Below are 25,317 nucleotides of genomic sequence, written 5' to 3'. Positions count from 1 at the left end.
GTGGGCATCTCGAGCGGGAGATCCCGCTCGTCGGCTTGTCAAGAAGCGCGCGCGCGCAATTTTCAAGTTTTTCCCGCAACTCCTAGGACTCGATGCCAGAACGTGGCAAAAAGAAGTCATTGTTCTTTTTGCCGAGGATTGACGATTAAGGTAAGCTACTCGCTATTGTGTTTAAAAAGTACACCCTCTCGTTGAAACTTCAACAAAAAGAAAATCTTTCCCTACGTAAATGCGCGACATTTATTTTATACAGATTACTCTCTAGTTATGCATTATTCTTGTTTATTGAAATTGCAACGCAAGTAAAAATCCATGTATTAGAGATGCAAATTTACTTTTTAGATTAATTACAATGGAAATAACATTTAGTGCGATTTTTTAATACTGCAATTTCGATAAACGGTAAACATACACTTTTTATCTATCTTTTTCATCTATCGTGATTAATTAACATTTCGTTTCTTCGTTCGAAGACGCGTGTCGGTTGTGACGAAAATAATAATAAAAACAAACAGAAAAACGTAAATGAAGTCTGAGACTCGCGTCTTGAAAAAATACGAGATGGCTGGTGAAAAAAAAGCATCGCAAAATTATTGTCCAAAATTTCTTAGAATTAAAGGCTATTATGTGATTAATTCTTAACTATTAAAAAATTAAGTTTGTTTTAGTTTTGCTAAGAGGATTATTTTATCTTGATATTTTTTTTTTATAGAGATCTATTTACATATTATATCATTTTTTTATATACACTATAACACATCACTGCTGTATAAATCAATACATACACATAATGCACACGCGTGAAGCAATTATGTATACAGAAAGATGAAGCAATACATTCATTTGAAAAATTCAGAAAAATTTATTTGAAATTTATATCTCCAATTCTAAATTATATATAATCCATTTTTTTAATGCCATTTCTTTTTCGTCGGACCTCGTATGTCGCAGAGACGAACCGTCGTGTTTCATTTTAATACTGATGAAGAAGTTGATTTAGTAACCGTTAAAAGAACACTTGAAAGTGCATGTTAGAGAAAAAAGTACGTAGGCGTCCCCCCCCCCCGTGGAGGCGTTTTCGTCACGACTCGATACGCCGTGAGAAGAAAGGAAAAGATATGACACTTCGATCAGACGCCTCTCGCATCCTGCCGGTCGTGAAGCTAAAGAGTCAGGCCGGATTTCGTTAAACAAGTCGATCGCCGTCGAGAGCGCGATCGCGATCGTGGATCGATCGATCTTTCTTGTCGAGGTCTCTCCTTACCGGAGAGTTACCCTCTCGTAAAAAAAAAAAAAACGACGTTTGCTCCGCTGCAACGTCGCCGTGGTGCGAACAAATCGTCGCTTCTTCGCAGTCAGTTTTCATTCAAGGTGTCTGTGAACAATGCCGGATGACGCTAAGGCACTTGTTGCCTTACTGACGATCACAACGTGAGCGGTCAGTCGTGATCCGCGGATCATCGGGGAGATAATGATTACAGAACAGACCTGGAGCATGATGCTGGACAGCGATGTCACGAGCATCAACGAGTGAGTAGTCAACTCAAGTTGTTCTCACCGTCCTTCCGCGGAGTGCGAAATTCGCTCGATCTGAATCGAGAATGAAGGTTTTTTATCTGATAAATTGGATAAATTGAATTTTATTTTTACGATTATTTCAAAAGCATTGATACTAATAATCTTTAAGGGATATTAATTCGGTATCCACGTGGATTTTTTTTCACTTCTTATTTTTCATAGTAGGGGAAATAATTCTCTTGTTGTTTATTGCCAAGATTTCTTATACAATTATAAATATTTGTTCGAAGTCTCAATTTCTAGGACAGTTTTCTTGAATTATAAATCTGTAAAATAAGAGCAAAACGTAAAAAAATTCTCTTTATGCAAACAGATAGAATACGTTTGTATATTTTGCCGCACGACTCTATCGATCGAATCAATCGTCTCTTTTTCGTTATAATCGACATGCTACATGTGATAAATCTGGAGCAGATCGAGCATTTCGCCGAGGAAACAATTATGGATCAAAGCGGTGAAGAAACTGACCTCCGAGAGACTGGGCCGAGAGGGACTGGCGGCATGGGAGGACCGGAAGTCCAACACGGATCCCGAGATAGCCGCCGAAGAGAAGAACGCCGGCCAGGCGCCCGACGAGAATGTCGAGGCCGCGACAACGGAACCGGAAACCGCCGGCGAAACGGAGCAGCCCGTGGCCGATGAGGAAGCTCAGACTCAACACGGTACGAAATCCTGATCCCGAGATGTGTTCCCGTTTAGCCCGGCGCGGCGTAAAGCGTGCGAGAAAACTGGAAATGTGTGCGATCGTGTGCTTTTAGATGTCTTCAAGAAGGGGACGCTATACAAGGGAATATTCCTGCCCTCGCTAACTAACAGTTTTCACAATAAGCAGCTGGAGACGTCCTACCTTCTCTACTCGAATCGGCAGAGACAGAAGTCCCTGATAATGTTGAACATCGTAGATCTCAGTCTGAAGGTGAGCGACACGAAAAAGCAACAAAAAGCAAATTCATTTTATCCCCATTAGAATCATGTAGGATATAATGTTATTAACTAAGATCGTGTAAAGTCATTACGTTTTATATCCTATAAAATTAAATAATTCCTACAAAATAAATGCACAGACATCATCCTAAGCTTTTAAATTAAAAGTTTGCATGTTATAAGGCTACCAATATATATTCTAAATTACATTTTTATATTTTACAAAATCAAACATAATCATGTATGATAAATTCGTATTTTATCTTACATCTTTACGATGAAAATTGTCTGACTTAATAAATAAATCAAGTCGCTCATTGAAATTCTATGAAAAATAGATGACAGAAGATAGGATATAAATTTCATGAAAGTTAAATGTGTTCTCCGATAAACTATATGACCGAAGAGTTTTTTATCGCGACGCAGATCACATTAACGGCGATCTGGCTCTGGCAACGGGATCCGAATGGCGGAGGACTCATCGAGGGTTTGTCGTGGGCCGCGTGTTGCATGACGGCGAATCTGGTGATCTGCGTGCTCGGCTGGTGGCGTTGCTTTTCTAACAGTTACCTGTACTGGGCCTCGATATTCACTTGGTTATTAATAAACTCTCAAGGTGAGGCCCACGCGACTCATTCTGACCTATCGATCCCCATAATTAGAACTCGATGCAATTATAATTACTCGGTTTGGGAACATCAGGCGCGAGAGATTTCGTTTCTTTCCCATAAAGCTCGGTTTTGTAAGCAAAACTATTGATTAAAATATATAAAGGAATTAACAATCTTTTTTTGATGAAAAAAAAAGAACAGAGGGCAAGCGATTATTTCATCTTAAAATCTTAATTTCGAGCGTAAAAATTAGAAACTTTGGAACTTAGTAACTTCGCTTCCAACTCTAGCTAGTGAGAACGACAAAACTTTTACATCGTTCTAATAGCTTCGCTAGCTATCAATACTTCGCTGTATCGATTCCGCAGTTGAAGCGAATGCTCGTCTTGCTCTGCTGGCCAACTAGAATCGAACGAACGTTCACCGGAGCGTGGAGCAAAGCGGAAATAAAAATCGGTAATTTCATCGAGCTCATTCTGAGAGAGAGAGAGAGAGAGAGAGAGAGAGAGATGCACCCAAAAATAATCTTTTAAACAATCTCGCATCCAATTAAGTCGTCCCGGTTCCGGTATTTCGGTCCTCGATCGAACACCGGATTATGTATCGAGAAAAAAAACGAATGCTTGGTATAAGTAACACCGTATCTCGTGACTATTTGCAGGTTTCATAGGTGCCGGTCTGAATTTCACCACGCAGCAGAGGTTCATGTGGTACATACTCTTTGTCGTGTACGCGCCTTATGCGATGCTGCCTCTGCCGCTGCGATGGTGCGTCCTCGCCGGCTACGGAACGGCGCTAACACACATGGTGATGGCCGGCATAAGTCTCCTGCAAAACTCCACATATGTGAGAAGACACGTCGTAAAGACCACTCCTGGATTTTCAATTCAAAGTTTCCTCAACTAAAGAGATTTATTTCCCATTAATCCTCTGGTTGTTTCATTTTTCTTGAATAAGAAAATTATTAGATAATTTCGATGATAAATGATCTTTTATCGTGCATAATATTTATAGGTAAATTTGAACAATTAACTAAAATTCTTATTATAATTTTACTTTTTTTATCTTTAAATTTAATTTCTGTTTTAATTTGAATCCTTAATTTCTTGATTTGAGTGTAAATATTTATTTTGTTTAGCTCCAATTATCATTTTAGAATTTTTAAATGATCTTGAATCTCTCACAGCTGCGAGATGCCGCATGCATTGTCCGCATGCTGACGACGAACGTGCTGCTGTACCTGGCCGTGAACCTGGCCGGCATGTATACCAAGTACTTGACGGACCGGGGACAACGGCAGGCCTTCCTGGAGACCCATCGTTCGACAGAAACGCGACAGCGCACGCAGAACGAGAACAACCGACAAGAAAAGCTGCTGCTTTCAGGTAAAAAAATTTTTTCGGACTGCCCTATTTTTTTCTCTTGCATTTTGAACATTAAAACGATCCATCTAATGATTTTAATATTGATCTAAAACACCTCAGACGTAAACTCGAGTGCTTCAAAAATAAAAATGTTTAAATCAAATTTCTTTTTAATAATAAGTGTGTTAATAATAAAGCTTCCTTGAACCATTCTTCTTTTCTTTGTTCGAAGTAGTTGAAGTAGAACAGTTGCGAAGCAACTCAGGACGCGAGAATTGATTTTCATACCGATGTTTGCCTCGTGCCTTCAGCCGAAGCTTTAAAGAAACGAGATTAGAGTATCCTTGGCGAGTACTCCTCAGTGAAACTGCAGGGAATCTTTGAGAATACCTCTCGCAGCTTTCGAAGAGGAAAGACGGCGCGAGGCGTCCGTCGCGGAGTAACTAGGCTGTGTATTTATGTGCATATTTATCGTAACACGCGACGGGTAACTCGCCGCTGCTCGTCCGTGTAACTTGCTCGGCCGAGTGTCAAAAAGGGTCACTAGACACTCTCTCGGCCGATTGCGCCGGTTGGACGCACGTTTTTCCAATAGCCTTTTGCGTGTTACGTCGCCGATTCCACCCGATATATCGATCCGCCGCTCTTCGTAGCGGCCGCTACGAAAATATACCCGTCGTCGAGATACATTACGCTGGATTACATAAATACCACCTTTGACCCACTATCACTCGCTCTCGTAACGCCGTAGGATTGTTTGTTTTCAATAAATTGATGCCGAAATAACGTTACGAGGATTTATAGTTACACAAATTGTAAGCCGGCGAAATTACGAAACTTCCCGATAGTTAAACTTTAGAAGCGGACACGGATAACGGAGCCTTGTTTTTCTGATTCAAGTGGACTTTATTTAGACGCGTTTCTCTAACATTCGAGAGAACTGATTATAAAGATACTTAAAACGGTGACTATTTATGACAAATGCTTTTATCTTACTAAAGAGAAATTTACCGCGAATCGGTTAAAGGTGCGATTTCATTGACGCTAGAAACCAGCGACATCGTCAAGAAAATGTAGTGGGGGAAGAAGTTCCGTTGAATTTTGCGGTACGCTAAAAAGCTGAGACGGTCTGAACTTCTTCCCCCACTACATTTTCTTGACGCTGCCGCTGGTTTCTAGCGTCAATGAAATCTCACCTTAAAGATTCCGCTAAACTTTAAGCTTCACACTTTTACATCATCGCATTAATACGCGTGTCATGGAAAGATAATCAATAATTAATCTCGTTAAAGTGTTGCCCGACTTTGTCGCCAAGGAAATGATCCGCGACATTGCCCGCGAGACAGCACGTGGTGGGACGATATCATTCACGCCGAATCAGTTCCACCGGATATACATCCACCGTTATGAGAACGTCAGCATCCTATTTGCCGACATCAAGGGATTCACGGGTATGCTGCACTCGTGAGCTTAGAGTGTAAAAGGAAGAATTTCACTTAATTTAATATATTAATTAATTTTTTAATTTATGGATTAAATTTTATTAAATTTGATATACAAGGTGTTTCCTAAGTAAGTACACAAACTTGAAGGAAATATTTATTGGCTTATTTTAGGAAAAAAAGTCCTAAAAACATATCCTAAACTTTTTCGTTTTCAAAATAGTCAAAAAATTTTTAATGCGCCCCTGGTACTACTTGCTTAAATATTGTCTAACAATCATAAGGAAATGCGTAGGGACACCATCGTGAATGAACCACATTTGTTGTCTACGTAGAAAAGGAATATCTTCCAAAAGTTTAACAATGTTCATTATTTGTCAGAAGCTCATGAAAGACGAGTATACGAGCGGTTGCGTGTAAATATATATTATACAATACACAGATACTCGTGAAACGAACGGAGAATACATCACCTTATAATTCGGAAATAAATGGTTTTTAGAGTAATGCTTATTAAGACTTTTCGGTTTGTTTTCACAAGTACTACAGATTAGGGAAGACCGGAGGCTATCTGTCTACGGGGGCTATGTGTCCACAGTACTGCTATCTCAGGTGTTAAGAGATAGGTGTTAAGAGAACCTCTACCATTTCAATAAATAATTGAAAAAAGCTCTATGTAAGGGATTCAGAAGCTTTTGTTCTCTTACGATGCTTTTCACAGACACTATATATGCATTACAAAAAAAAACGAAACCGATTATTAACATTTTTCGACGGTCGAAAAAGGACCTCGCACTAATTATATAGGAAATGGAATCTCGATAAAATCGGCTATTTTGCTTCCTCATAGAAGTGATGGTGAAAAAAAATGTTTTGATATTTTGATGGAAATAGGTTTAGATTGTTTAGAATGTTCCAAAATGTCGAGAAATCATATTAGTAAAAAATTTCCGGAAGTATGTATGTATGTGTGTGTGTGTGTGTGTGTGTGTGTGTGTGTGTGTGTGTGTGTGTGTGTGTGTGTGTGTGTGTACGGATTTTTTGTACACGCATCTACTTCTACAATTTTTTAGATACCGGGTTGAAATTTTGCACACAAATAGAGTATCATAGAAAGTATGTTCTCCTCAAATTTTATTAAAATCGGTCGACCGGTATGGATTTTAGGGGGATTTTTATTTTTTAGAAAAATGTGTTTTACGCTATAGCTTTCTCCATATTTGAGATAGCGATACATTTCTAATTCTATTATAGTCCTCAGTTTTTTCTACCCCTATTTCATATATAATTTTTTAAGATTTGGTTAATTAGTTCTGGAGTTACAGACGTTTGAAATTTCGGAGAATCCGTACATATAAAGTTCCTCAGAACCTTTATAAAGTTTAGAGTTGGTCTAATCAACCAAATTTTAAAAAATTATATAAAAGACTGAATTATATATAGAAAAGACTGAAGAGAATATAACAGAATTAGAAAAAGTTGCCAATAATTAATACTAAATTGTCCAAAAACATCATTTTGCTTCCTCATAGAGGAAGCTTTGTTTTCATAAACTTCGTATATGGACCTTTGATCGCATATAAAACTAGATCTAATCAACCAAATGTTAATGAATTATATATGAAATAGGGGTAGAAAAGACAAAAAATTGTTTTTTTAGTTTTTGATGCCAATGTGTTCCTTATGTTCTAAAACGTCGAAAAAAAATCGCTATTTTAAAAAATGTCGGTACGTGTGTATGTATGTGCCAAATATATTTCCCCTGTGATCAGGGAACACGCTATGCATATATAACATATATTATATATGCACATATACATATACATATATGCATTTTTTAGATCTTTTACCAATATTTGGACAAGGGAAAAATAATATATAACCAATATATCGCAATTAGCAATATGTTCTAAAATTACAGTATTGAGAGAGAGCCCCCTCCTCTGGGAATTATCTCTAAAGATTCAAACGACAACTTAATACGGTAGGTATAATGGCTTCGCGGTAATTGCTACAAAAACATTAGATCTCCCTTGCATGAATCGACCATGAACCATAATTATACCCTCTAGATCATTAAGCTCTTATTATGCTTACACATCGGCACAAATGAAGCTATCGCAAACAGATGTACGTTTTGTATGTTTGTTGAGACATTTTCAACAAACACTACGTGCTATTTTTACGACTACTATTTTCCAGAATAACGTAGTGTTTGTTGAAAATGTCTCAACAAACATACAAAACGTACATCTGTTTGCGATAGCCTCATTTGTGCCGATGTGTAAGCATAATAAGAGCAGCTTTATATCTTTTTCACAAAATTATATATTACCTAACTTAACTCAAGTGACATGTACTTCAAAAAAAAGATGTGAAATCTTTATTTTCTTCTTCACAAAATTATATTACCTAACTTAACTCAAGTGACATGTATTTCAAAAAAGATGTGAAATCTTTAAATTAAATTGCGCCAATTGTAAAGAGAATATGTATATTGCTTTGAAAGATAATTGTTATGCAACTACTTCAAAGAAACCCAAGTGGTATCTTCGTATTCCTATTCGAGGGCCTTTCTATTCTAAACCCAAGTGATAATAGCTTCTTAATTCTTTTTAACAAATTTTTAATATATTACAAAGAATTATTTTAATTACAAAGAATTAAAGAAGTAACAGTACAAAATAAAAATATTTAATTAAAACAAAATAAATAAATTTTTCTTGTAAAAAAACTTGGCGCTGCTAGACTTTGAAATTTAAACATTAAAATTTAAACATAAGTACTAAGATTTTTGATTGAACAAAAAACAATAAACATAATTTAGGGAAGAATGCGACAGGAGTAAACCCCCCCCCCCCTAATTGAACCCCAAGCTATCGATCAAGCCTACTTAGAACTTGATCCGTTCACTCGTTATCGAGATCTCAACATCTCGGATACTCGCAACCCGTCGCGTCGCGTAAAAGAGTCACGGTCGGTCTCGCTCCGCGTGTACTTGGCACGAGACACTACCGTGTCTCTTGATATGTGCTGTTTTCAAAGTAAATAGTTATTGTGGTGCTATTCCGAACGCAGCCTTAGTTAACTAAAATGCTATAGTGTAGCGCGCGCACACACACACACACACACACACACACTTCCGGACATTTTCTACTAATATGATTTCTCGACATTTTGGAACATTCTAAACCTATTTCCATCAAAATCTCGAAAAATTTTTTTTTCGCGCGCGCGCCGATAGGATGACACCCAGGAGAAAATAAATAATCAGGTTGGTGTTGAATTTAGCAAGAATCAGTGAAGGAATTACCGATTTTTCTGGCTATTTTTAGAAATGTCCGTGGTGCTCTAACTTTCGTAAATTTTTTTTGTAATAGTATAACAAATATATTAGTCACAATAAAGCTTATCACAATAAAAAAAAAAATGTGCAAATAGAAACCTGTACATTGCTTCCTCATAGTTTTTAAGTGTGCAAGTAAAAACTTGCACATTGCTTCCTCATAGTTTTTAAGTGTGCAAGTAGAAACCTGCACATTGCTTTCTCATAGTTGTTAAGTGCGTAAGTAGAAATTTGTGCACATTGCTTCCTTATAGTTTTTAAGTGTGCAAGTAGAAACTTGCACATTGCTTTTTCATAATTTTTAAGTGTGCAAGTAGAAACTTGCACATTGCTTCCTTATAATTTTTAATCCTATGAGGAAGCAAAAACAAATAAATACTAATAATTATACTTTGAATAAAATAAAAGCTTCCTCATAGAGGAGCTTTGTGAGCGAAGGTTTCTACTTGCACACTTTTTAATTGTAGTTTATGATCTACTGAAAATGTAATAGGGTCGAAGCTAAATAATGAACAGTTAAGCTGCAGCCAATCAAACACGACAAATTCGGGCTCTGCAAATATTATATACTCCTACTCCTGGCATAACCCAGGACGACCCAAATAACCCACTATGCCATATGTTGGCCATATATGCCACACATACACACGCATACAAACACACGCGCGCGCGCGCGCACACACACACACACACACACATGAGACCAATCCTCCATCCATTTCGTTAGGAGAGTAGGAATATCTAGAATATAATACTTACAGAGAGCCCGAATTTTTCGCGGTTGACTGGCTGTAGCTCAAAAACTGTCCATTATTAAGCTTTGAGCCCATTATATTTTTTGTTTAGTAGGTCATGAGCTACAACATTTAGCTACATATTAAAAAATTAGTCGATTTTACTGAGATCCCATTTCGTATAGGTATAATTAGTGCGGGGTCCTTTGTTATTGTGTGATAGCAAATTTAACTCAAATTAAGGCAAGCAATTTATAATATTAACAATTAATATATATAATTATCAGATATGAGAAGCGTCAAATCTTAATTTCGCATAATCTAAAATTCGTGACAGGCTAAAGGCTATGAAGACTGAAAAATGTGGTCGGGGCTATCTGTCTTATTTTTAATAGGGCAATGTGTCCACACACTTTAATGACGGATTTTATATTTTTATAGATAATATGGTGCGTAACTACAAAAGAAAAGCGGATAAAATAGACATACCTAATAAAATTATATTTAGAGCGATTAAAAGAATAAAAATCGAGCGAGAATCTTTTTTTCGCAAAAACGGTGTTAGAATTCAGAATAAATATTCGGACTCTCACTCGCTACCTACTGTAAAAAAGTGACCTACGAGCAGCTACTTGATTCTGCAATTCAAGAATCGTCATCAAATTTACATTTAAAAAATACACGTTAAATAAAAATAGTTTGTCTTAAATTATTTAGTATTTGCTATTTCAATAAGCGCTGCTGAGGAAAAAGTAAAGGCCTGAAATGCAAAAAAAAGGATTAAAAAATTGAGGGGACAAAAGAAACTCACCACATTGATTTTGCAACAGACTCAAAATCAGTTTATTTGATGCCACCGGATATAAAGAAAGTCAGCTCTACGTAGGATCCTATCAGAAAGTCTACACGTTTATTACTGTTCTGATTCTTTCGATTAGGTAGTATTTGCAATATTAATAATAAATGATATTATAAGTAAGTATAAAATTAATATAAATAATATGTTTTTTATTATGTGGACAGATAGCTCCGCATACGGGGCCATTTGTCTACGCTCGACTTGCCCACTTAAAAAATTCATCCCTTTAAAATGTTAAAAGATGAACGTACGATTTTAATTACTTTTTTTTTTTTTTTTTTTTCTCAATAGGAAACTTGATGAAAGGTTACATTATTAAAATGTTTAGTCAAATATTTTTATTAGTTTTACAATACAAAACTTTAAAAAAGCGTTGTATTGTAATTGTAGACAGATAGCCCTGGTCTCAACAGTTGTGTTTCCTGAATGCGGCCAATGTGTCGGCAGATTGGTAACAGATTTGATCAAACATGTCACATCAGATTATATTGACATCCATTGCGTTAGCATTCAACTTATGTTTTGCCAGCAGAGTTTTTTAACATAATCAGACAGTAGATTAGCAGTAGAAACCGCGCAGAACCTGTACTCCTATTCTGTAACTCTTAACGACAGTGTCGGTATCGTTATGTTGTCGTTGCGCAAGTATACTATATGGGAAAAAAGCTGTGCACATAACGAGTGCACGACGCATAACGAGTTACAGAATCACACTACTGGGCGGTTTTTGCAGACTTTGCTCGATTTCTGCCGCTAATCTGCTATATCTGATTAGGTTAACAAATTCTGTTGGCATTCTGTCAACATCATGTGATATATAACCGGCATGGCATCAAATCTGGTAGTCTTTCTGCCGACAAAATTTAGCAAATGCTTGGCAAGATCTGCTTTCGACAGTCTTGACTAAGTTACATAGGTAATGAAAAATAAAATATATGTACATTATAAATAAGATATAATATTATTGAACTTAAATTAATTATATATGAAATATTATGTAAATTATTTAAGTTATATAGACCCAGATAGCAAAGCGTGTCTGAGCAAAATCGCGCAAACCTGTGATTGCTTATTATAATGCTGGTAACTTGCCGTACATTTGCTTTAATTGATTTCGAGTAATTTAATATTTGAAGCAACACGCAGGCAACATTGAATATATGTATTGCCAACAATATATCGACAAAAGAGCAGCATTAAATTTACTTCACGTTGCTAGCAATATGACAGCATTGTATGATCCTATGAATATTATTACAGCAACACATGACAGCAACAGCTCGATTTTTGAATCAGACGATTTTAGACCGCAGTATATAAGTTGCCAACAAGTTACTGGCAAGTTGCTATACAAAATTGTTATATCGTGAAAGCATCAACTTGCTAACAAATGCGGACTCAGTTGTCACAATTCTGATAGCAACACATATTATGTTGTCGGCAACATGCCAGCAACAATGCAGACACGTTGCTACCTGGGGAGTTGTGTGATAGCATACGCTGAGAATTCACGATGATTCTTTCAAAGCTCTGGCGAGTCAGTGCAGCGCCCAAGAGCTGGTGAAGGTCCTGAACGACCTCTTCGCCCGTTTCGACAGGCTCTCGGCAGAGAATCACTGTCTGCGCATAAAGCTCCTCGGCGATTGTTACTACTGCATCTCTGGCCTGCCGATCGCCAGGAGCGATCATGCCCACTGCTGCGTCGAGATGGGCCTGCATATGATAAAGGCCATACGAGACGTTAGATTCACTACAAAGGTACTGGGATTTTTCCCGTATAAATTCTTTTCAGATAAGAAAACCAAAGGAGGATATTCCAAATTGAGATTTTGGGAACTGTTAGGGTAATGAATAAATCTTACGTATTCTTACGTATTTTGAGTCGTAGAATTTGAAAATGGCCATAAAAATTACGCCTGTAGTGGAGAAAATATGGAAAATGGAGATAAATAAAATATATAATATATATTTTTTTATTTTTTTATATTATATAGTTTAATCTTAAAAGGCTCTAATGATTTAAAATCAAACGTATGAAAAAGGAGGCATAAAGCCGTAACAAGGTGTTATTCGTGTCAGTTTCTGTATATATATATATATATATATAGTATATACATATATATTTTTCCAACTTTATTTAACTGCGCGCCGATTATTTGTCGGACTTGAAACACAGTTATTGTTGGAATTAAAACCCTTCCCTCCCCGGAATTAAATCGACTCGATTTAATTATCTAAAAACTGTAAAGAATTTATTGCGAAAAATATATTTTATATTTATTTAATATATTTTAGAATATATTTTATTTTTTTAAATATATTTTTTATATATAATTCTTATTTTTTAAATTATTTTTTATTTTTTTAATATTTTATATATTTGCCTACTTAATTATTCCTACGATATCGAGCGAAGAATACAATGTTGACTTTAAGGTTGCACAAATGTACATAGAAGTTGAGTTCCTATGCTCTGCGTGAAAACAAGTTTTTTGACGACGCGTCGTCTCAAGCGACACATACATATATACATATATATATATTTATATAAGCGGTGTGCTCGTCGATGAAGTGAGACAGATAGTAGACGATTTGCTCATTCGTACAAATGCAAACCTGTAAACCAGTATAACAATTTCACGTTTTTTCATATTTTCTTCAATTTTCCACGTTTTCTCTGCTACAGGAGTAATTTTTATGACCATTTTCGGATTCTACGACTTCTCAAAATACATAAAAATATGTAAGATTTTCCTAAGAGTTCCCAAAATCTCAATTTGGAATACCCTTATTATTTCCGAAGCATCTTTAAAACTGACATATTTTCCGTAAATTAACAATTTGTTATTAATAGGCCTGTTATTTTTACCTGAATTTTTTGCACAGTTCATCTTTCTTCTTTTTCTTTTCACGTTGGAGAGAAAAAGAGAAAAGATGAACTGTGCAGGAAGTTCAGCTACATAGAAGACCTTATGTTATGCTGCATGGCCTGCATAGCAAGAGTCTTAATTTTATTCGGTAAAAACAAAGATTTAAAGCATAAAACATTGTCTTAAAATTATAAGTCAGTCATTCTGCTCAGGCCCTAACTCTTTGTCACGAAAAAAATCTCGATCCTAAATATCTAAAATAAAAGTTAAGTATTTTTAATTTAAACGTATTTAATTCTATAATTTTTCTTTATCCTCCTCTGGCGCAGGTGGATTTAAACATGAGGATAGGAATCCACAGCGGATCAGTACTATGCGGAGTCTTGGGCCTGCGAAAATGGCAGTTCGACGTGTGGTCGTACGACGTGACACTTGCTAATCATCTTGAAAGCGGAGGAATACCGGGGTATAAAAAAGAAATTCATAATACAGAGTGTTTATAATGTGTTATAGAATTAATATTAATGAACAAATATAATAACACTTATTACCCGCGAATTTTTAGCTCTCCGGTTCAAAATTCGCTGTATTGTGTTGAAACCTTCGGTCTACAAAATTTTCAAACGGAACGAGGGATTTATCTTGTTACAGAAGAGTACATATTTCCGCTGACACGCTTAAATGCCTGAACGACGTTTACGAGGTGGAACCCGGCTACGGTTGCGAGCGGGACAATTATCTAAAGGACAGAAACGTGGTAACGTATCTCATCAAGCAACTGGAGCCCCTCAAGTCCAGACGAAGACACTCGTCGAAGCCGAGAGTCTGGACGGAGGAAGAGCTAGTCACGAATAAGAACAAGAAGAGCTTCAAAGTGAACAATCCACATGCCGTGAACAGCAACGCGCAACCCCCGAGTTCTATGGATGACGATATCGGGGTTGACTGGACGCCTGAAATCCCGTTCGAAAATGTGAGTATTAGAATATAAATACGAACGTATCCAATTAATAATAATAAATTAATTGAATTATATTATTAAAATTGAATTGAAGAGAGAGATAATAATGCAACAAATGCAATTAATAATAAAATGTTATTTACTTTATTTGTCTCGTAATCGTAGCTGAATACAGCTACGTCGGTGAGTAACTTGGAATCCGAGTATTTGGAAGAGGAGAACGGTCAACCAGCCAAACCGAGTACCAAAGCGACCTCGACGACAGCCGTCGAGAAGAAGGGCGCTATCGAAACCGCCAGCAACAAACGTATGAGATCGGCGAATATAAACACATGGACTTTGCGCTATAACGACGAGAGTCTAGAATCCAAGGTATAATCAAATTTCGCTGACATTACTATTGCTTTCCCTTGAGCTTGTCTGATTCCAAATTACTTAAACAAAATAAATATATAAATAAATATATATATATATATATATATATATATATATAAATTCGATAGAAATATCCATTAAAATAAGGTCAAATTACGAGATATCCAAATATATTAAAATTAATTATCTTGCATTTTGTCCTCTAGTTTGACCAGTTGCGAGAAGACATGTTCAAGTCCAATATGATATGCTGCTTTGTTATATGGCTCTTCATTGCCGTCTGCCAGGCCATAATCTTGTCTGAGTGAGTACACATAAGCAAGACAAATTAATCAATTATTAATAGCCGACTTTCTGCCTTTGGAACCACAAATTTTGTCACCAGTAAAACGTTGTTTCCTGAAGATAAATAATTCCTTCAACTTTTTATTCTTTAACTTCTAAAACATATTTAACTAAGATTTCATATGTTTATTGACGCCGTTAGATATAATAATATTTAATAGATATCCAAGGATATCCACATATCCATATAACGTCCATATCTATGGTGGATATTTAATAGATATCTATTAAATGTAAAAATATCCATATCTCTCAAATAGCCACCAGGGATATCCATTAAATATCCACGTGTCATCCACATATCTATATCTACCAAGTATCTACTACATGTCTACCACAGATATTTACTAGTTCATAACGACGCCGCTAAGCGGCGCATAATGGTAAGACCAACTCGTAAGTAAATTTCTGTTGGAAGCGCGCGCGAATATAAGCAGGTCCCCGGCGAAGCAAAATCGCGACATCCGCGGGTCTTCGAACCCGGCTCCTCTTTCAAATCTAGAGAAATAATATTTTTGAGATGTTGATTCAACGTTTATGTGCTTTATGGGGTTCTATTTGTATATAATGGACATATATAAAAATAAAAAACATCAAATAAATATCCACCCAGATGTCTAATCAATATCCACGAGACGTGCAGTAGTTATTTATATAAATATCCACTGGATATTTAATGGATATCTATTAAATATCTCGTGGACATCATGGATATACATTGGGGATATTTAATAAATATCTATTAAATATTAAATTCTGTGTGGGAAATTTTGAGAGGAAACTTTAGGAACAAAGAAATAAATACATAAATAAAAAATAAAAAAAGTTTAAAGTTTAACTTGTTAAGATTTTCAGGTTACACGTGTAAACATTAATTTACTTGAAATTATCATATATTTGTGTATATATTGGGGAAGATAACGCGTCTCCCTCGTTCCCTTCGTTAACAGCGCTCATGATGTGTTATATTCATATTTCTTTTTTTGTTAGTAGGATTTTAAGAATTTTTTTTTAAATTTTTTTTATAATAACTAACAATGTCACATATAGTGATATATTAATAATTTTATTTTAATTTTATCAATATCGCAGTTGCATGATTCTCCTGATCTCGTTGCTGGTGACTACGGTGATCTTGGTGGCATCATCGATCCTGGTGATGGCGGAGGAGTTCAAAGGTATGCCGACGTATTTGCAGCACACATCATCCATGCTGGTGCACAACAAGAAGCATCGCACCATCTTCATTTGCGGCGTCATCAGCCTGATGACGTTGACGTCCATCATTGGCGTGTTGACCTGTCCCATCACGGTACGCCCTTACCAGGAAGTGATGGTACTAGAACAACAGCAGGTACCGACGACAATCGCGGCGGCACCGCTTCCGATGCAGGAAAAGTTGACAGCAACGACCGCAAGGTCGAGCCTGGACCACTTTGTCCTTACATTCCTAGAAGCTGCCCTGAGCGACGAATCCACCGAGGAAGGAAAGACTGTCGCTTCAACAGAGAATAATACTTTGGAAACGGGCTCCAGCAATATCGAGCTGAAGTTGACACGTGTGGTGAACGACAGAGCGCCCGGAAGAAGCAGGAGAGAGTTTTTCAGATTCTACAGGTGCGTTTTGTAGGCATTAAATTTAAAAAAAAGATATCAATCATATTTTGTTACAAGCGCCATCTGGCATCCCGCAAATTTGGACTAGCATTGTCGCAAAAACAATTATAAAATTAAGGAAAATTTATTGTATAAATTAATTATGGTGAAGAAAATAATTATGACTTCCTAATGAATGTCATGCTTATAATATTATCGCAGGTACGAGCAACATTATGGCGGGAAGTTGGAAGCCGGTAGCCGACATTACAAACGAGTTGCGCGCAAACGCGATGTCGAAGGAGGTTCCCAAAGAAAGATCCTCTCCATTGCCGAGGAGAATCAAGTCCGCTCAAAGCGATTAATTAGAAGTCCCGATGAGCTTGAGGAGGTCGGCTGCATTCGACCAGAGTACATGGTGTTCACGTGGATTCTGTGCCTGATTGCGCTCGCTTCAGCCCTAAAGCTATACTACCTGGTGAAGACTGCGCTGGCCGCGGCGATTGTCCTGGTGTATGCGATGCTGATCCTCGTTGTGTGCAAGGATATGTTCACCGAGAGAGAAAGAAACGCGTAAGTCGTTTGGATTGACGTTTAAAATGCTCCTCAGCGTTAAATAATGCAATAAAATATTTAATTTTTGCGAGAAAATGTACTTATAATCAGTAAGCAAAATGATAGCAGTCTGTCGGCAGATTTTAGTAACAAAGATCAGACATGTCAGCAAACTCTGACATCAACTGTATCCCCATTCAACTTATGTTAGCAGAGTCTGCTAACATAAATAATCAGACAGCAGAAACCGCGCAGAGCCTGAACCGTTCCAGCAGAATCTACTCAATTTCTACCGCCAATCTGCTGTCTAATTATGTTATAATTAACAAACTCTATTATACTTTTGTTGGCATTCTGCTAACATCATGAGAAATATATCAAAACCGGCATCAAATCTGTAGTTTTTCTACCGACAAAATTTGTAACAGATACTTGGTATAAAGATCAAAGGTCTTTGTTCGATCTACTTTTGACAGACTTGGCTGTCTGGGTACCTAACAGTTCTGTTAATCCATAGATAATAGTAAATAAGAGCAATGCTTATACATTTATGTCGAAAAGGTTCAGGAATGTGTATAATTAGTAGCAAAATTGTGAAGGCTATTCATGGTTTTTAATTTAACCCTGAATTTTTAATGTAACAGTAATCAAAAAGTTCTTTGTGCATCATTCCATGTTCGCTCTTAATCTCTCTTCCAGATCAGCGATATCTCTACCGGCGCAAATGTTGACCTTCCTAATGGTCTTCCTCGTGATGGTGACGTATCACGGTAGATTGGTAGAGGTAACGTCGCGTCTGGACTTCCTGTGGAAGCAGCAGGCCGAGAGAGAGTTGAGCGACATGATCGAGTCGCGGCATAACAATATGCAGCTCCTGAAAAACATCCTACCGGACCATGTGGCGCATCATTTCCTTACAGTAGATCGCGCGCCGGAAGTAAGGCTCAATTTTATTTTATTTAACAGACAACTCTGATGGCAAGATGTCTTAAAATCATGTTATTAATCAAAATTTCTATAAAAATTTTCAAAATTTTTCAAAATGCTAAGAATTTTTCAGATTTTTTTATAGGAATTAGAACGTTTTTAAAAAAAAACTCAGACAAAATATATATTTCAGATTTTTCTCGCCAACACATCTTTGTAGAAATCTGAATAGATATGAGAAAATTTATGCAATTTATCAGAAATTTGCATATTAGGTATACTGAAATATTTCGAAAATCCTCATTCAATTATTTCTGGAAGTATCTGAGAAATTTTATGTTTTTTTAGAATTTTTATAAGTCTCAATTTTTAGAAAATTTCTGAGAAAATGTAAGAAATTTTTTTACCAGGGAAATATACTTACTCTGTTACTAATATCTCTTCGTCAATACAGGAACTCTACTCGCAATCGCGGGACAAGGTCGGCGTGATGTTCGCCAGCGTGCCGAATTTCACGGAATTTTATTCGGAGGACGTGAACAAGGGAATGGAGTGCATTCGCCTACTTAACGAGATCATCGGTACAGCGATCTGTCGTTAAACTTCCTCGATGTCGATAATGTCAACATTTCTAATCCTGTTTTTTCTATATCTGTCCTTGTTTAAGGATGTATTGCACCTATTTTCAAAGCGCTACCAAGTGGATAAAAATTTGTAAGAATGTTCTTTTAGTCTTCCTGATGTGCTACAAAAAAAGTAGAAACGAATTCACTAAACGGTTGCTGAGATATAACGATTTTAATTTTCACTGATTTTACACGTATTTTTATGGGAAGAGACGATTTTGACGGATAAAACAGCTTAAAAAATGTTGAAGGAACGCTACCAATATTTTGAATTTTTTTGTACATCTAGTATACGAATAGATGAAACTATCTGTCAAGTTTCAATTGTCTTCACTACACCGTTTTAAAGAAATAAATTAATAATTAATTATTAATTAATAATTAATTTTATTAATAATTTGACGTTATAAAGTTGAAATCAGGGCATTTTTACTGCCAAAAGTTTAGGCTCATAAATTACAAAAATCGCAAATAATACTGGAAAAAACATTTGTAAAGTAAAAAATACCTTTGTAGGAGTAAAAATAAGACTCCTACTATCATTTGAGTATCTTACATCTAGATTTACTATGCGTTAGGCGTAGATATTCAAGTATTTCAAATTTCATGCACTTTTGTCTAAGATTGTACCAGTGATACATCCTTAACTATAATAATCTGTCTTTGTTCGATCGCTGCGCCATCTCTCGCTACACGCAATACTGCTTACCCTATCAACCTGCATGTGCTTTTGCACAAACCCTGATAGCACAGTGTCAGTTGGTGCCGTCATGATGCCGTCGTGGTGCTGTTAATATGCATGAAATTCGTGTATATTAACAGCACCACGACGGCATCATGACGGCATTGACGGCACCAACTGACACTGTGCTATCAGGGAAATAGTAGTGAAATTTCAAACTTTTTTGTTACGTTTTTAATTTTAGTTTTTCATGTTACGGTATATATTCTTTGTTCACATTATACGAATGGTGCGCGTGTATCTCATTTTGTACATATAAACTGTACAACTCCTGTATTAAGCAAACGTTTACGGTAGCTATAGGTAACAGCTCAAAAATGTATTTTAAAAATTTTTGTTTTCAAATCAACAGTCGCACTATTTGTTTTTGTGCATATTTCAATTGTGTACAAAAATTTTTAAGTTCTGTGCAGTCTACACAAAGTTGGAACTATCCCTGTAGTTGTCGGTATATAATTTGGGTCCCCTTCAGTTTTCATATTTTCTTCATATTTTGGTCACATTGATGCTTTGACGTGTAATTCGTAACTTGCAATACACAGCTGATTTCGACGAGCTGCTGGACGAGACACCATTTCAATGCATCGAGAAGATAAAGACGGTCGGCGCTACTTACATGGCAGCCTCAGGCCTGAATCCCAGCCAAACCGTAATAATAAAATATAAAACATAATGCAACGCAATACTATATACACACACACAATGTGTCTAACGAGATATACAGGCCATTGTAAAATCATGTTTTTCACTAAAAATTTCTCGTTTGATTTAGATTTATCTCAACGAAAATTTCTAACTTATTAAATACTCGAATTTCAATTTGGAATTTAATTACAAAGATATATAACACGAAAAATTGGAAAATATTAAAAAGCTACTAAAAGGTCTTTTAGTTGACAGTATTTTGGTGGTTCTGATAAAATCCTTGATATATACTGAAAATATCTAGTATATTTTTAAATTCCTAGTCTCGAAAAGTTTACCTTTTAATATATACATTAGCGATAGGATTAAGTAGTTTACAAGTTTTTCGAATCTGTTATAGTTTCGAATTCTTTATGATTACTTTTAAAATAAAAGCAATACTTTTAAGTAGACTCGAAATGGGTTCAAACCCTCTATGAGTATCTCGAAAAATAAAAGCATTACTTCCAAGTAAACTCGAACCTGGAGCAAATATGTTCGAATCTTTTATGACTTTACTAGAAATTTTATGTTCCTTCGAATCAAAACGTTTGTGTAAAACGACAATTATTAATTTTTTTATAATTACAAATATTATATTGTCAATAGTTGAAATAAAATATAATAAAAACACAATTAAAAATATAAAATAAAGTCACTTAAAATCTTTACACATTACATTCTTTAAACTAACAACTTTGTTTTTAAAGTTCGAGTAGGTACTACTTGTAAAAGATTAGGATTTACTTGAAAGTATACATTTTTATTCTTGCAAGTACCCATTCTAAAATTTGAAACTAACTCGGAATCGATTACTTCAAATACAATGTATGAAATATTGGTAATTATTTACTTTTGGGGACACCACGCCGATAACATATGTTATCAAGAACATGACTTTGAGTATAAACTTTTCCTTATAACTTAATCGGCGGTTATTGCTTATTTAAAAGTTATGAACAAAAAAAGTTGGTAAATATTTAGTATTAAGGAGCCACCTTCAATTTCCATAATTTTGAAATATGTTGTCAAGTTCATCACTTTGAGTAATATTGTGAAGATTTTAGTTAAGGATCGTTGCTTATTAAAAAGTTATTAACAAAGAAAATATAATGAATAGTAGGTATGTAATTCTATGATACCGTATATATCCAATCTAATTGTTGTGTGGGTGGATCACACCAATTCAATTGTTGTGTGGGTGGAAAAGTGTACGTGTGGATGCAGTGGGTTCCACTTCCGCAGGGGGCGGAACTCACTGCATCCACGCATACACTTTTCCACTTTTCCACACAACATTTGTACGGTTTAAGTTTTCAACTTTTCACGTGAACCGAGGTCCACCCACTCCGGCCTACATATATACTGTCTATACATCAGTAAATTACTTTCCTTAGCATTGACATAAACTATTATATTTCTCAAACTTTTTTTGTTCATAACTTTTAAATAAGCAATGACCGCCGAATAAGTTATAAGGAAAAGTTACTCGGGGTCATGTCCTTGACAACATATGTCAAGCTCAAAGTCATCGGCGTAATATTCCTTAAAGTAAATAATTACCGGAATATTATTTTTATTCAATGTATGGAATATTACTCAAATCCTAAAAAATGAAACTTAATTATTGGAAACAGAAGTCGTTTTTGTCGACCCAACTGGCCAAATAATTAATATATTTAAACTCACAACGTTTCGACCGTAATTTCGGTCTTCCTCAAGTAAGAAAATTAATCAAGCCATACAGCCTCAAAAACCGCGTACAAAATATCCATTACGTCGCTGACATCGTGCCCTAACTACATCATGCATACGTAAAGCTAAAAAGTGAAAAAAACTCACGATAGTCAATAAGATAAAATAATTGCTCAGAAGTCATAAGATAAAAAGTTAGAATAAAAAATAAAATTAAATTAAAGTAAAAAATGTACAGAGTAAAATAAAAAGCTTACATATTCTGTGCGTCAAGACAAAAAATAAGAACAGTACAGCGTGGAACAAAGAAAACGTCGCAAGCCATATATCTGCGAACACATCCGTGCAGCGTGACAGTCGAAGTCATACTGAAATGTCCGATACAATAAGCGAATAACTATAGTTAGGGAGCTGGCGAGCATTTCGGTACATGATTTGCTCATGTTTCATATCGATAGGGATTAAAGTTCAGATCAATACGAATCGATTTGGTCCAGTCAATTAAAGTTCTACATCGCTGCGTTTTTGCGTTACAGCACTTCAAATTTGTAAAAAAAAGGGTACTAAATTATTTGCTCATGTCTGCCTCTGAGGCTGATGGTCAAAATCATCCTGAAAACGAAGAAAATCCATGAGGCAGACATCCAGGGCTCTGCATTATCACGGGACGTAGTTGTAAAAATGTAAAAAAAAGCTCTACTAAGTCATTTGCTCATGCTTCTAGTTGCGTCCATTCGATTCATTATGACTCCCTGAATACGAAAAAAATTTGGCAGACATTTTGCTCACTGATTTTGAGCTGTACAATTTTTGTGATGTGTTCGCAGGCAGAAACGAGCATAACAAAAGTGCAAACTAAGTGACGCCAATCACCCGGTTGTAATACGCGAGCAAATTTTCCGTGTCTTTTTGAAAATTGATTGCGCAATCGCATTTTTTAATAAAAAACATTTCTGAGATTTCTCGTTTTTTAAATTGTTTCTCCAAAAGACACGGAAAATCTGCCCGCGAATTACAACCGGGTGATTGGCGTCGTCACTTACTTTGCACTTTTGTTCTGCTCGTTTCTGCTCGCTTATTGAATCGGTCATTTCAGTATGACTTCGACTGTCACGCTGCACGGATGTGTTCGCAGATATGACTTGCGACGTTTTCTTTGTTCCACGCTGTACTGTTCTTATTTTTTGTCTTGACGCACAAGATATGTAAGCTTTATTTTATTTTACTCTGTACATTTTTTACTTTAATTTAATTCTATTTTTTATTCTAACTTTTCATCTTATGACTTCTGAGCAATTATTTTATCTTATTGACTATCGTGAGTTTTTTTCACTTTTTAGCTTTACGTATGCATGATGTAGTTAGGGCACGATGTCAGCGACGTAATGGATATTTTGTACGCGGTTTTTGAGGATGTATGGCTTGATTAATTTTCTCACTTGAGAAGGACCGAAATTACGGTCAAAACGTTGTGAGTTTAAATATATTAATTATTTGGCCAGTTGGGTCGAACAAAAACGACTTCTGTTTTGAATTTATTTACTGGCGAAGGAAACTACTTGCTTTGTTTTTAATTATTGGATTTGATTCGGGTTTTTAAGTATATATTGAACTTGATCTTATCTCTAATATATATTAATGTCCATTTCTACCAATGTAGATTAACTTTAATTTAGGTTTAACTTACTTTTTATCTTTTCCTAGTTTTAAAGATTAGAAAAAGATAAAAAGTAAGTTAAACCGAGATTAAAATAAAATTACATTAGTAAAAAATGGACATAAGAGGTTTAAATTGGATAAATTGATGTGGGATACAAGAATTGAACTCAAATGACAGGATAACAGCGGCGACGATATGGAGCACTTGTGCAGGCTGGTAGACTACGCGGTGGCCATGCGCCATCGTCTCGAGGACGTGAACGTTCACTCATTCAACAATTTTGACCTGCGAGTGGGGATCAGCTGTGGGCCCCTCGTAGGCGGCGTGATCGGAGCCCGAAAGCCGGTCTTCGACATATGGGGCAACACCGTGAACGAGGCTTCCAGAATGGACTCCACCGGTGTGATGGGCAAGATACAAGTCCCGCATGACATCGCCAGGGTAATAATAAAAGCGGCAATAATAATGGTTTTTAAAAAAGCGGTCTTGAACTTCGTACACAAATTATTTCTTAATTTTTTGCATATCGATACTTTGAAAGGTAAATGCAGAGCGACGCTTCAATGATATTTTCATGCAACCTATGTTCATTTTTTCGTCGACTTTATATTTTATTCTCTAAAATAGCAATTGAGAATCGCGCTAATTTATCAATCCGTCGTGTGCGAACAGTTTCTGGAATCGAGGGGTTATCAGACTCAGAAACGCGGGCTAATCGAGGTGAAGGGGAAAGGCACGATGGAAACGTACTTCGTGTTGGGCAAAGCCACCCTACAACAAGAGGGTACTCCTAGGCACAGAAGCACCTGCCGCAGCCTTGCCGCGGTGGTCTACGGTGTGGTCCAAGCGCGCCGCAAGCAAATCAGAAAACAGGCGATGCGAAGAACATAAATTGAGAATCTCTGAGAATAGTTCTCAGTGCATAGCTTTGCAGATACTGCCAGATTGGTGCGGAAAATCTCACCGTTGATCTAATAGTTGGAAAACAAATTGCGCAGCTTTACATTTCTAATAGTCCATGATGTATATAGATTTCATCTGGAAGAAATTGTTGCAATTCTTTAAGAAAGATAATAAAACATACAGTATACCGATAGTAAAACAACATCGATATTAATAGAAAAAAATGATAAATCTTTGCACCAATCTGATAAGCGCGACAAGTACTTGAGCGGATTCAGGTTTTGAAAAGAAATTCTGTCCAATTTTATTTCCGTGTCATCTTGCCACAAAATATTGAATGTATATAGCACTTATAATAAATAATCGATCTTATACAAACACGAGTTGCGCCCTTTTTAATTGGAACTTTAATCACAAGTTTTATTTGTTACAGCAAAATGATTCTAATAGTTAATAGAATAGCTCGGCTACTTCAAAATAAAAAAAAATTAATAACGCCATGAATATAATGAGAAGGCTG

General features: G+C 36.1%; 1 protein-coding gene and 1 long non-coding RNA gene across 5 annotated transcripts; both read left to right on the top strand.

Moving 5' to 3' along the window:
• Positions 1-25,180, top strand: Adcy8 (adenylyl cyclase 78C). 4 transcript variants are annotated; one of them, XM_071793263.1, is made up of 20 exons: positions 1-150; positions 1,372-1,530; positions 1,993-2,240; positions 2,337-2,494; positions 2,929-3,118; positions 3,775-3,959; positions 4,300-4,498; positions 5,770-5,928; positions 12,387-12,616; positions 14,058-14,194; positions 14,380-14,701; positions 14,855-15,061; positions 15,271-15,368; positions 16,502-17,026; positions 17,228-17,578; positions 18,260-18,497; positions 18,942-19,068; positions 20,398-20,504; positions 24,072-24,335; positions 24,567-25,180. In XM_071793263.1, exons 2-20 carry the CDS (start codon positions 1,472-1,474, stop codon positions 24,783-24,785), a joined length of 4,023 nt encoding a protein of 1,340 aa, XP_071649364.1. In that variant the 5' UTR covers positions 1-150; positions 1,372-1,471; the 3' UTR covers positions 24,786-25,180. The 4 variants fall into 4 exon arrangements, with proteins under 4 accessions (XP_071649364.1, XP_071649366.1, XP_071649363.1 ...); XM_071793265.1 differs by having other exon boundaries at positions 5-150; positions 1,482-1,530; XM_071793264.1 differs by having other exon boundaries at positions 15-150; positions 1,356-1,530.
• LOC139821902 (uncharacterized) lies at positions 22,670-24,026 on the top strand. Its single transcript, XR_011734387.1, has 2 exons — positions 22,670-23,439; positions 23,575-24,026. It is a non-coding gene; the product is annotated as an uncharacterized lncRNA (long non-coding RNA).
• Positions 25,181-25,317: the final 137 nt, after the last annotated feature.

The sequence above is a fragment of the Temnothorax longispinosus genome, chromosome 11 (assembly GCF_030848805.1).
Source record: "Temnothorax longispinosus isolate EJ_2023e chromosome 11, Tlon_JGU_v1, whole genome shotgun sequence".
NCBI lineage: Eukaryota > Metazoa > Arthropoda > Insecta > Hymenoptera > Formicidae > Temnothorax > Temnothorax longispinosus.
The sequence above is the reverse complement of the archived record's forward strand: the minus strand, read 5'-3'. Positions and strand labels throughout refer to the sequence as shown.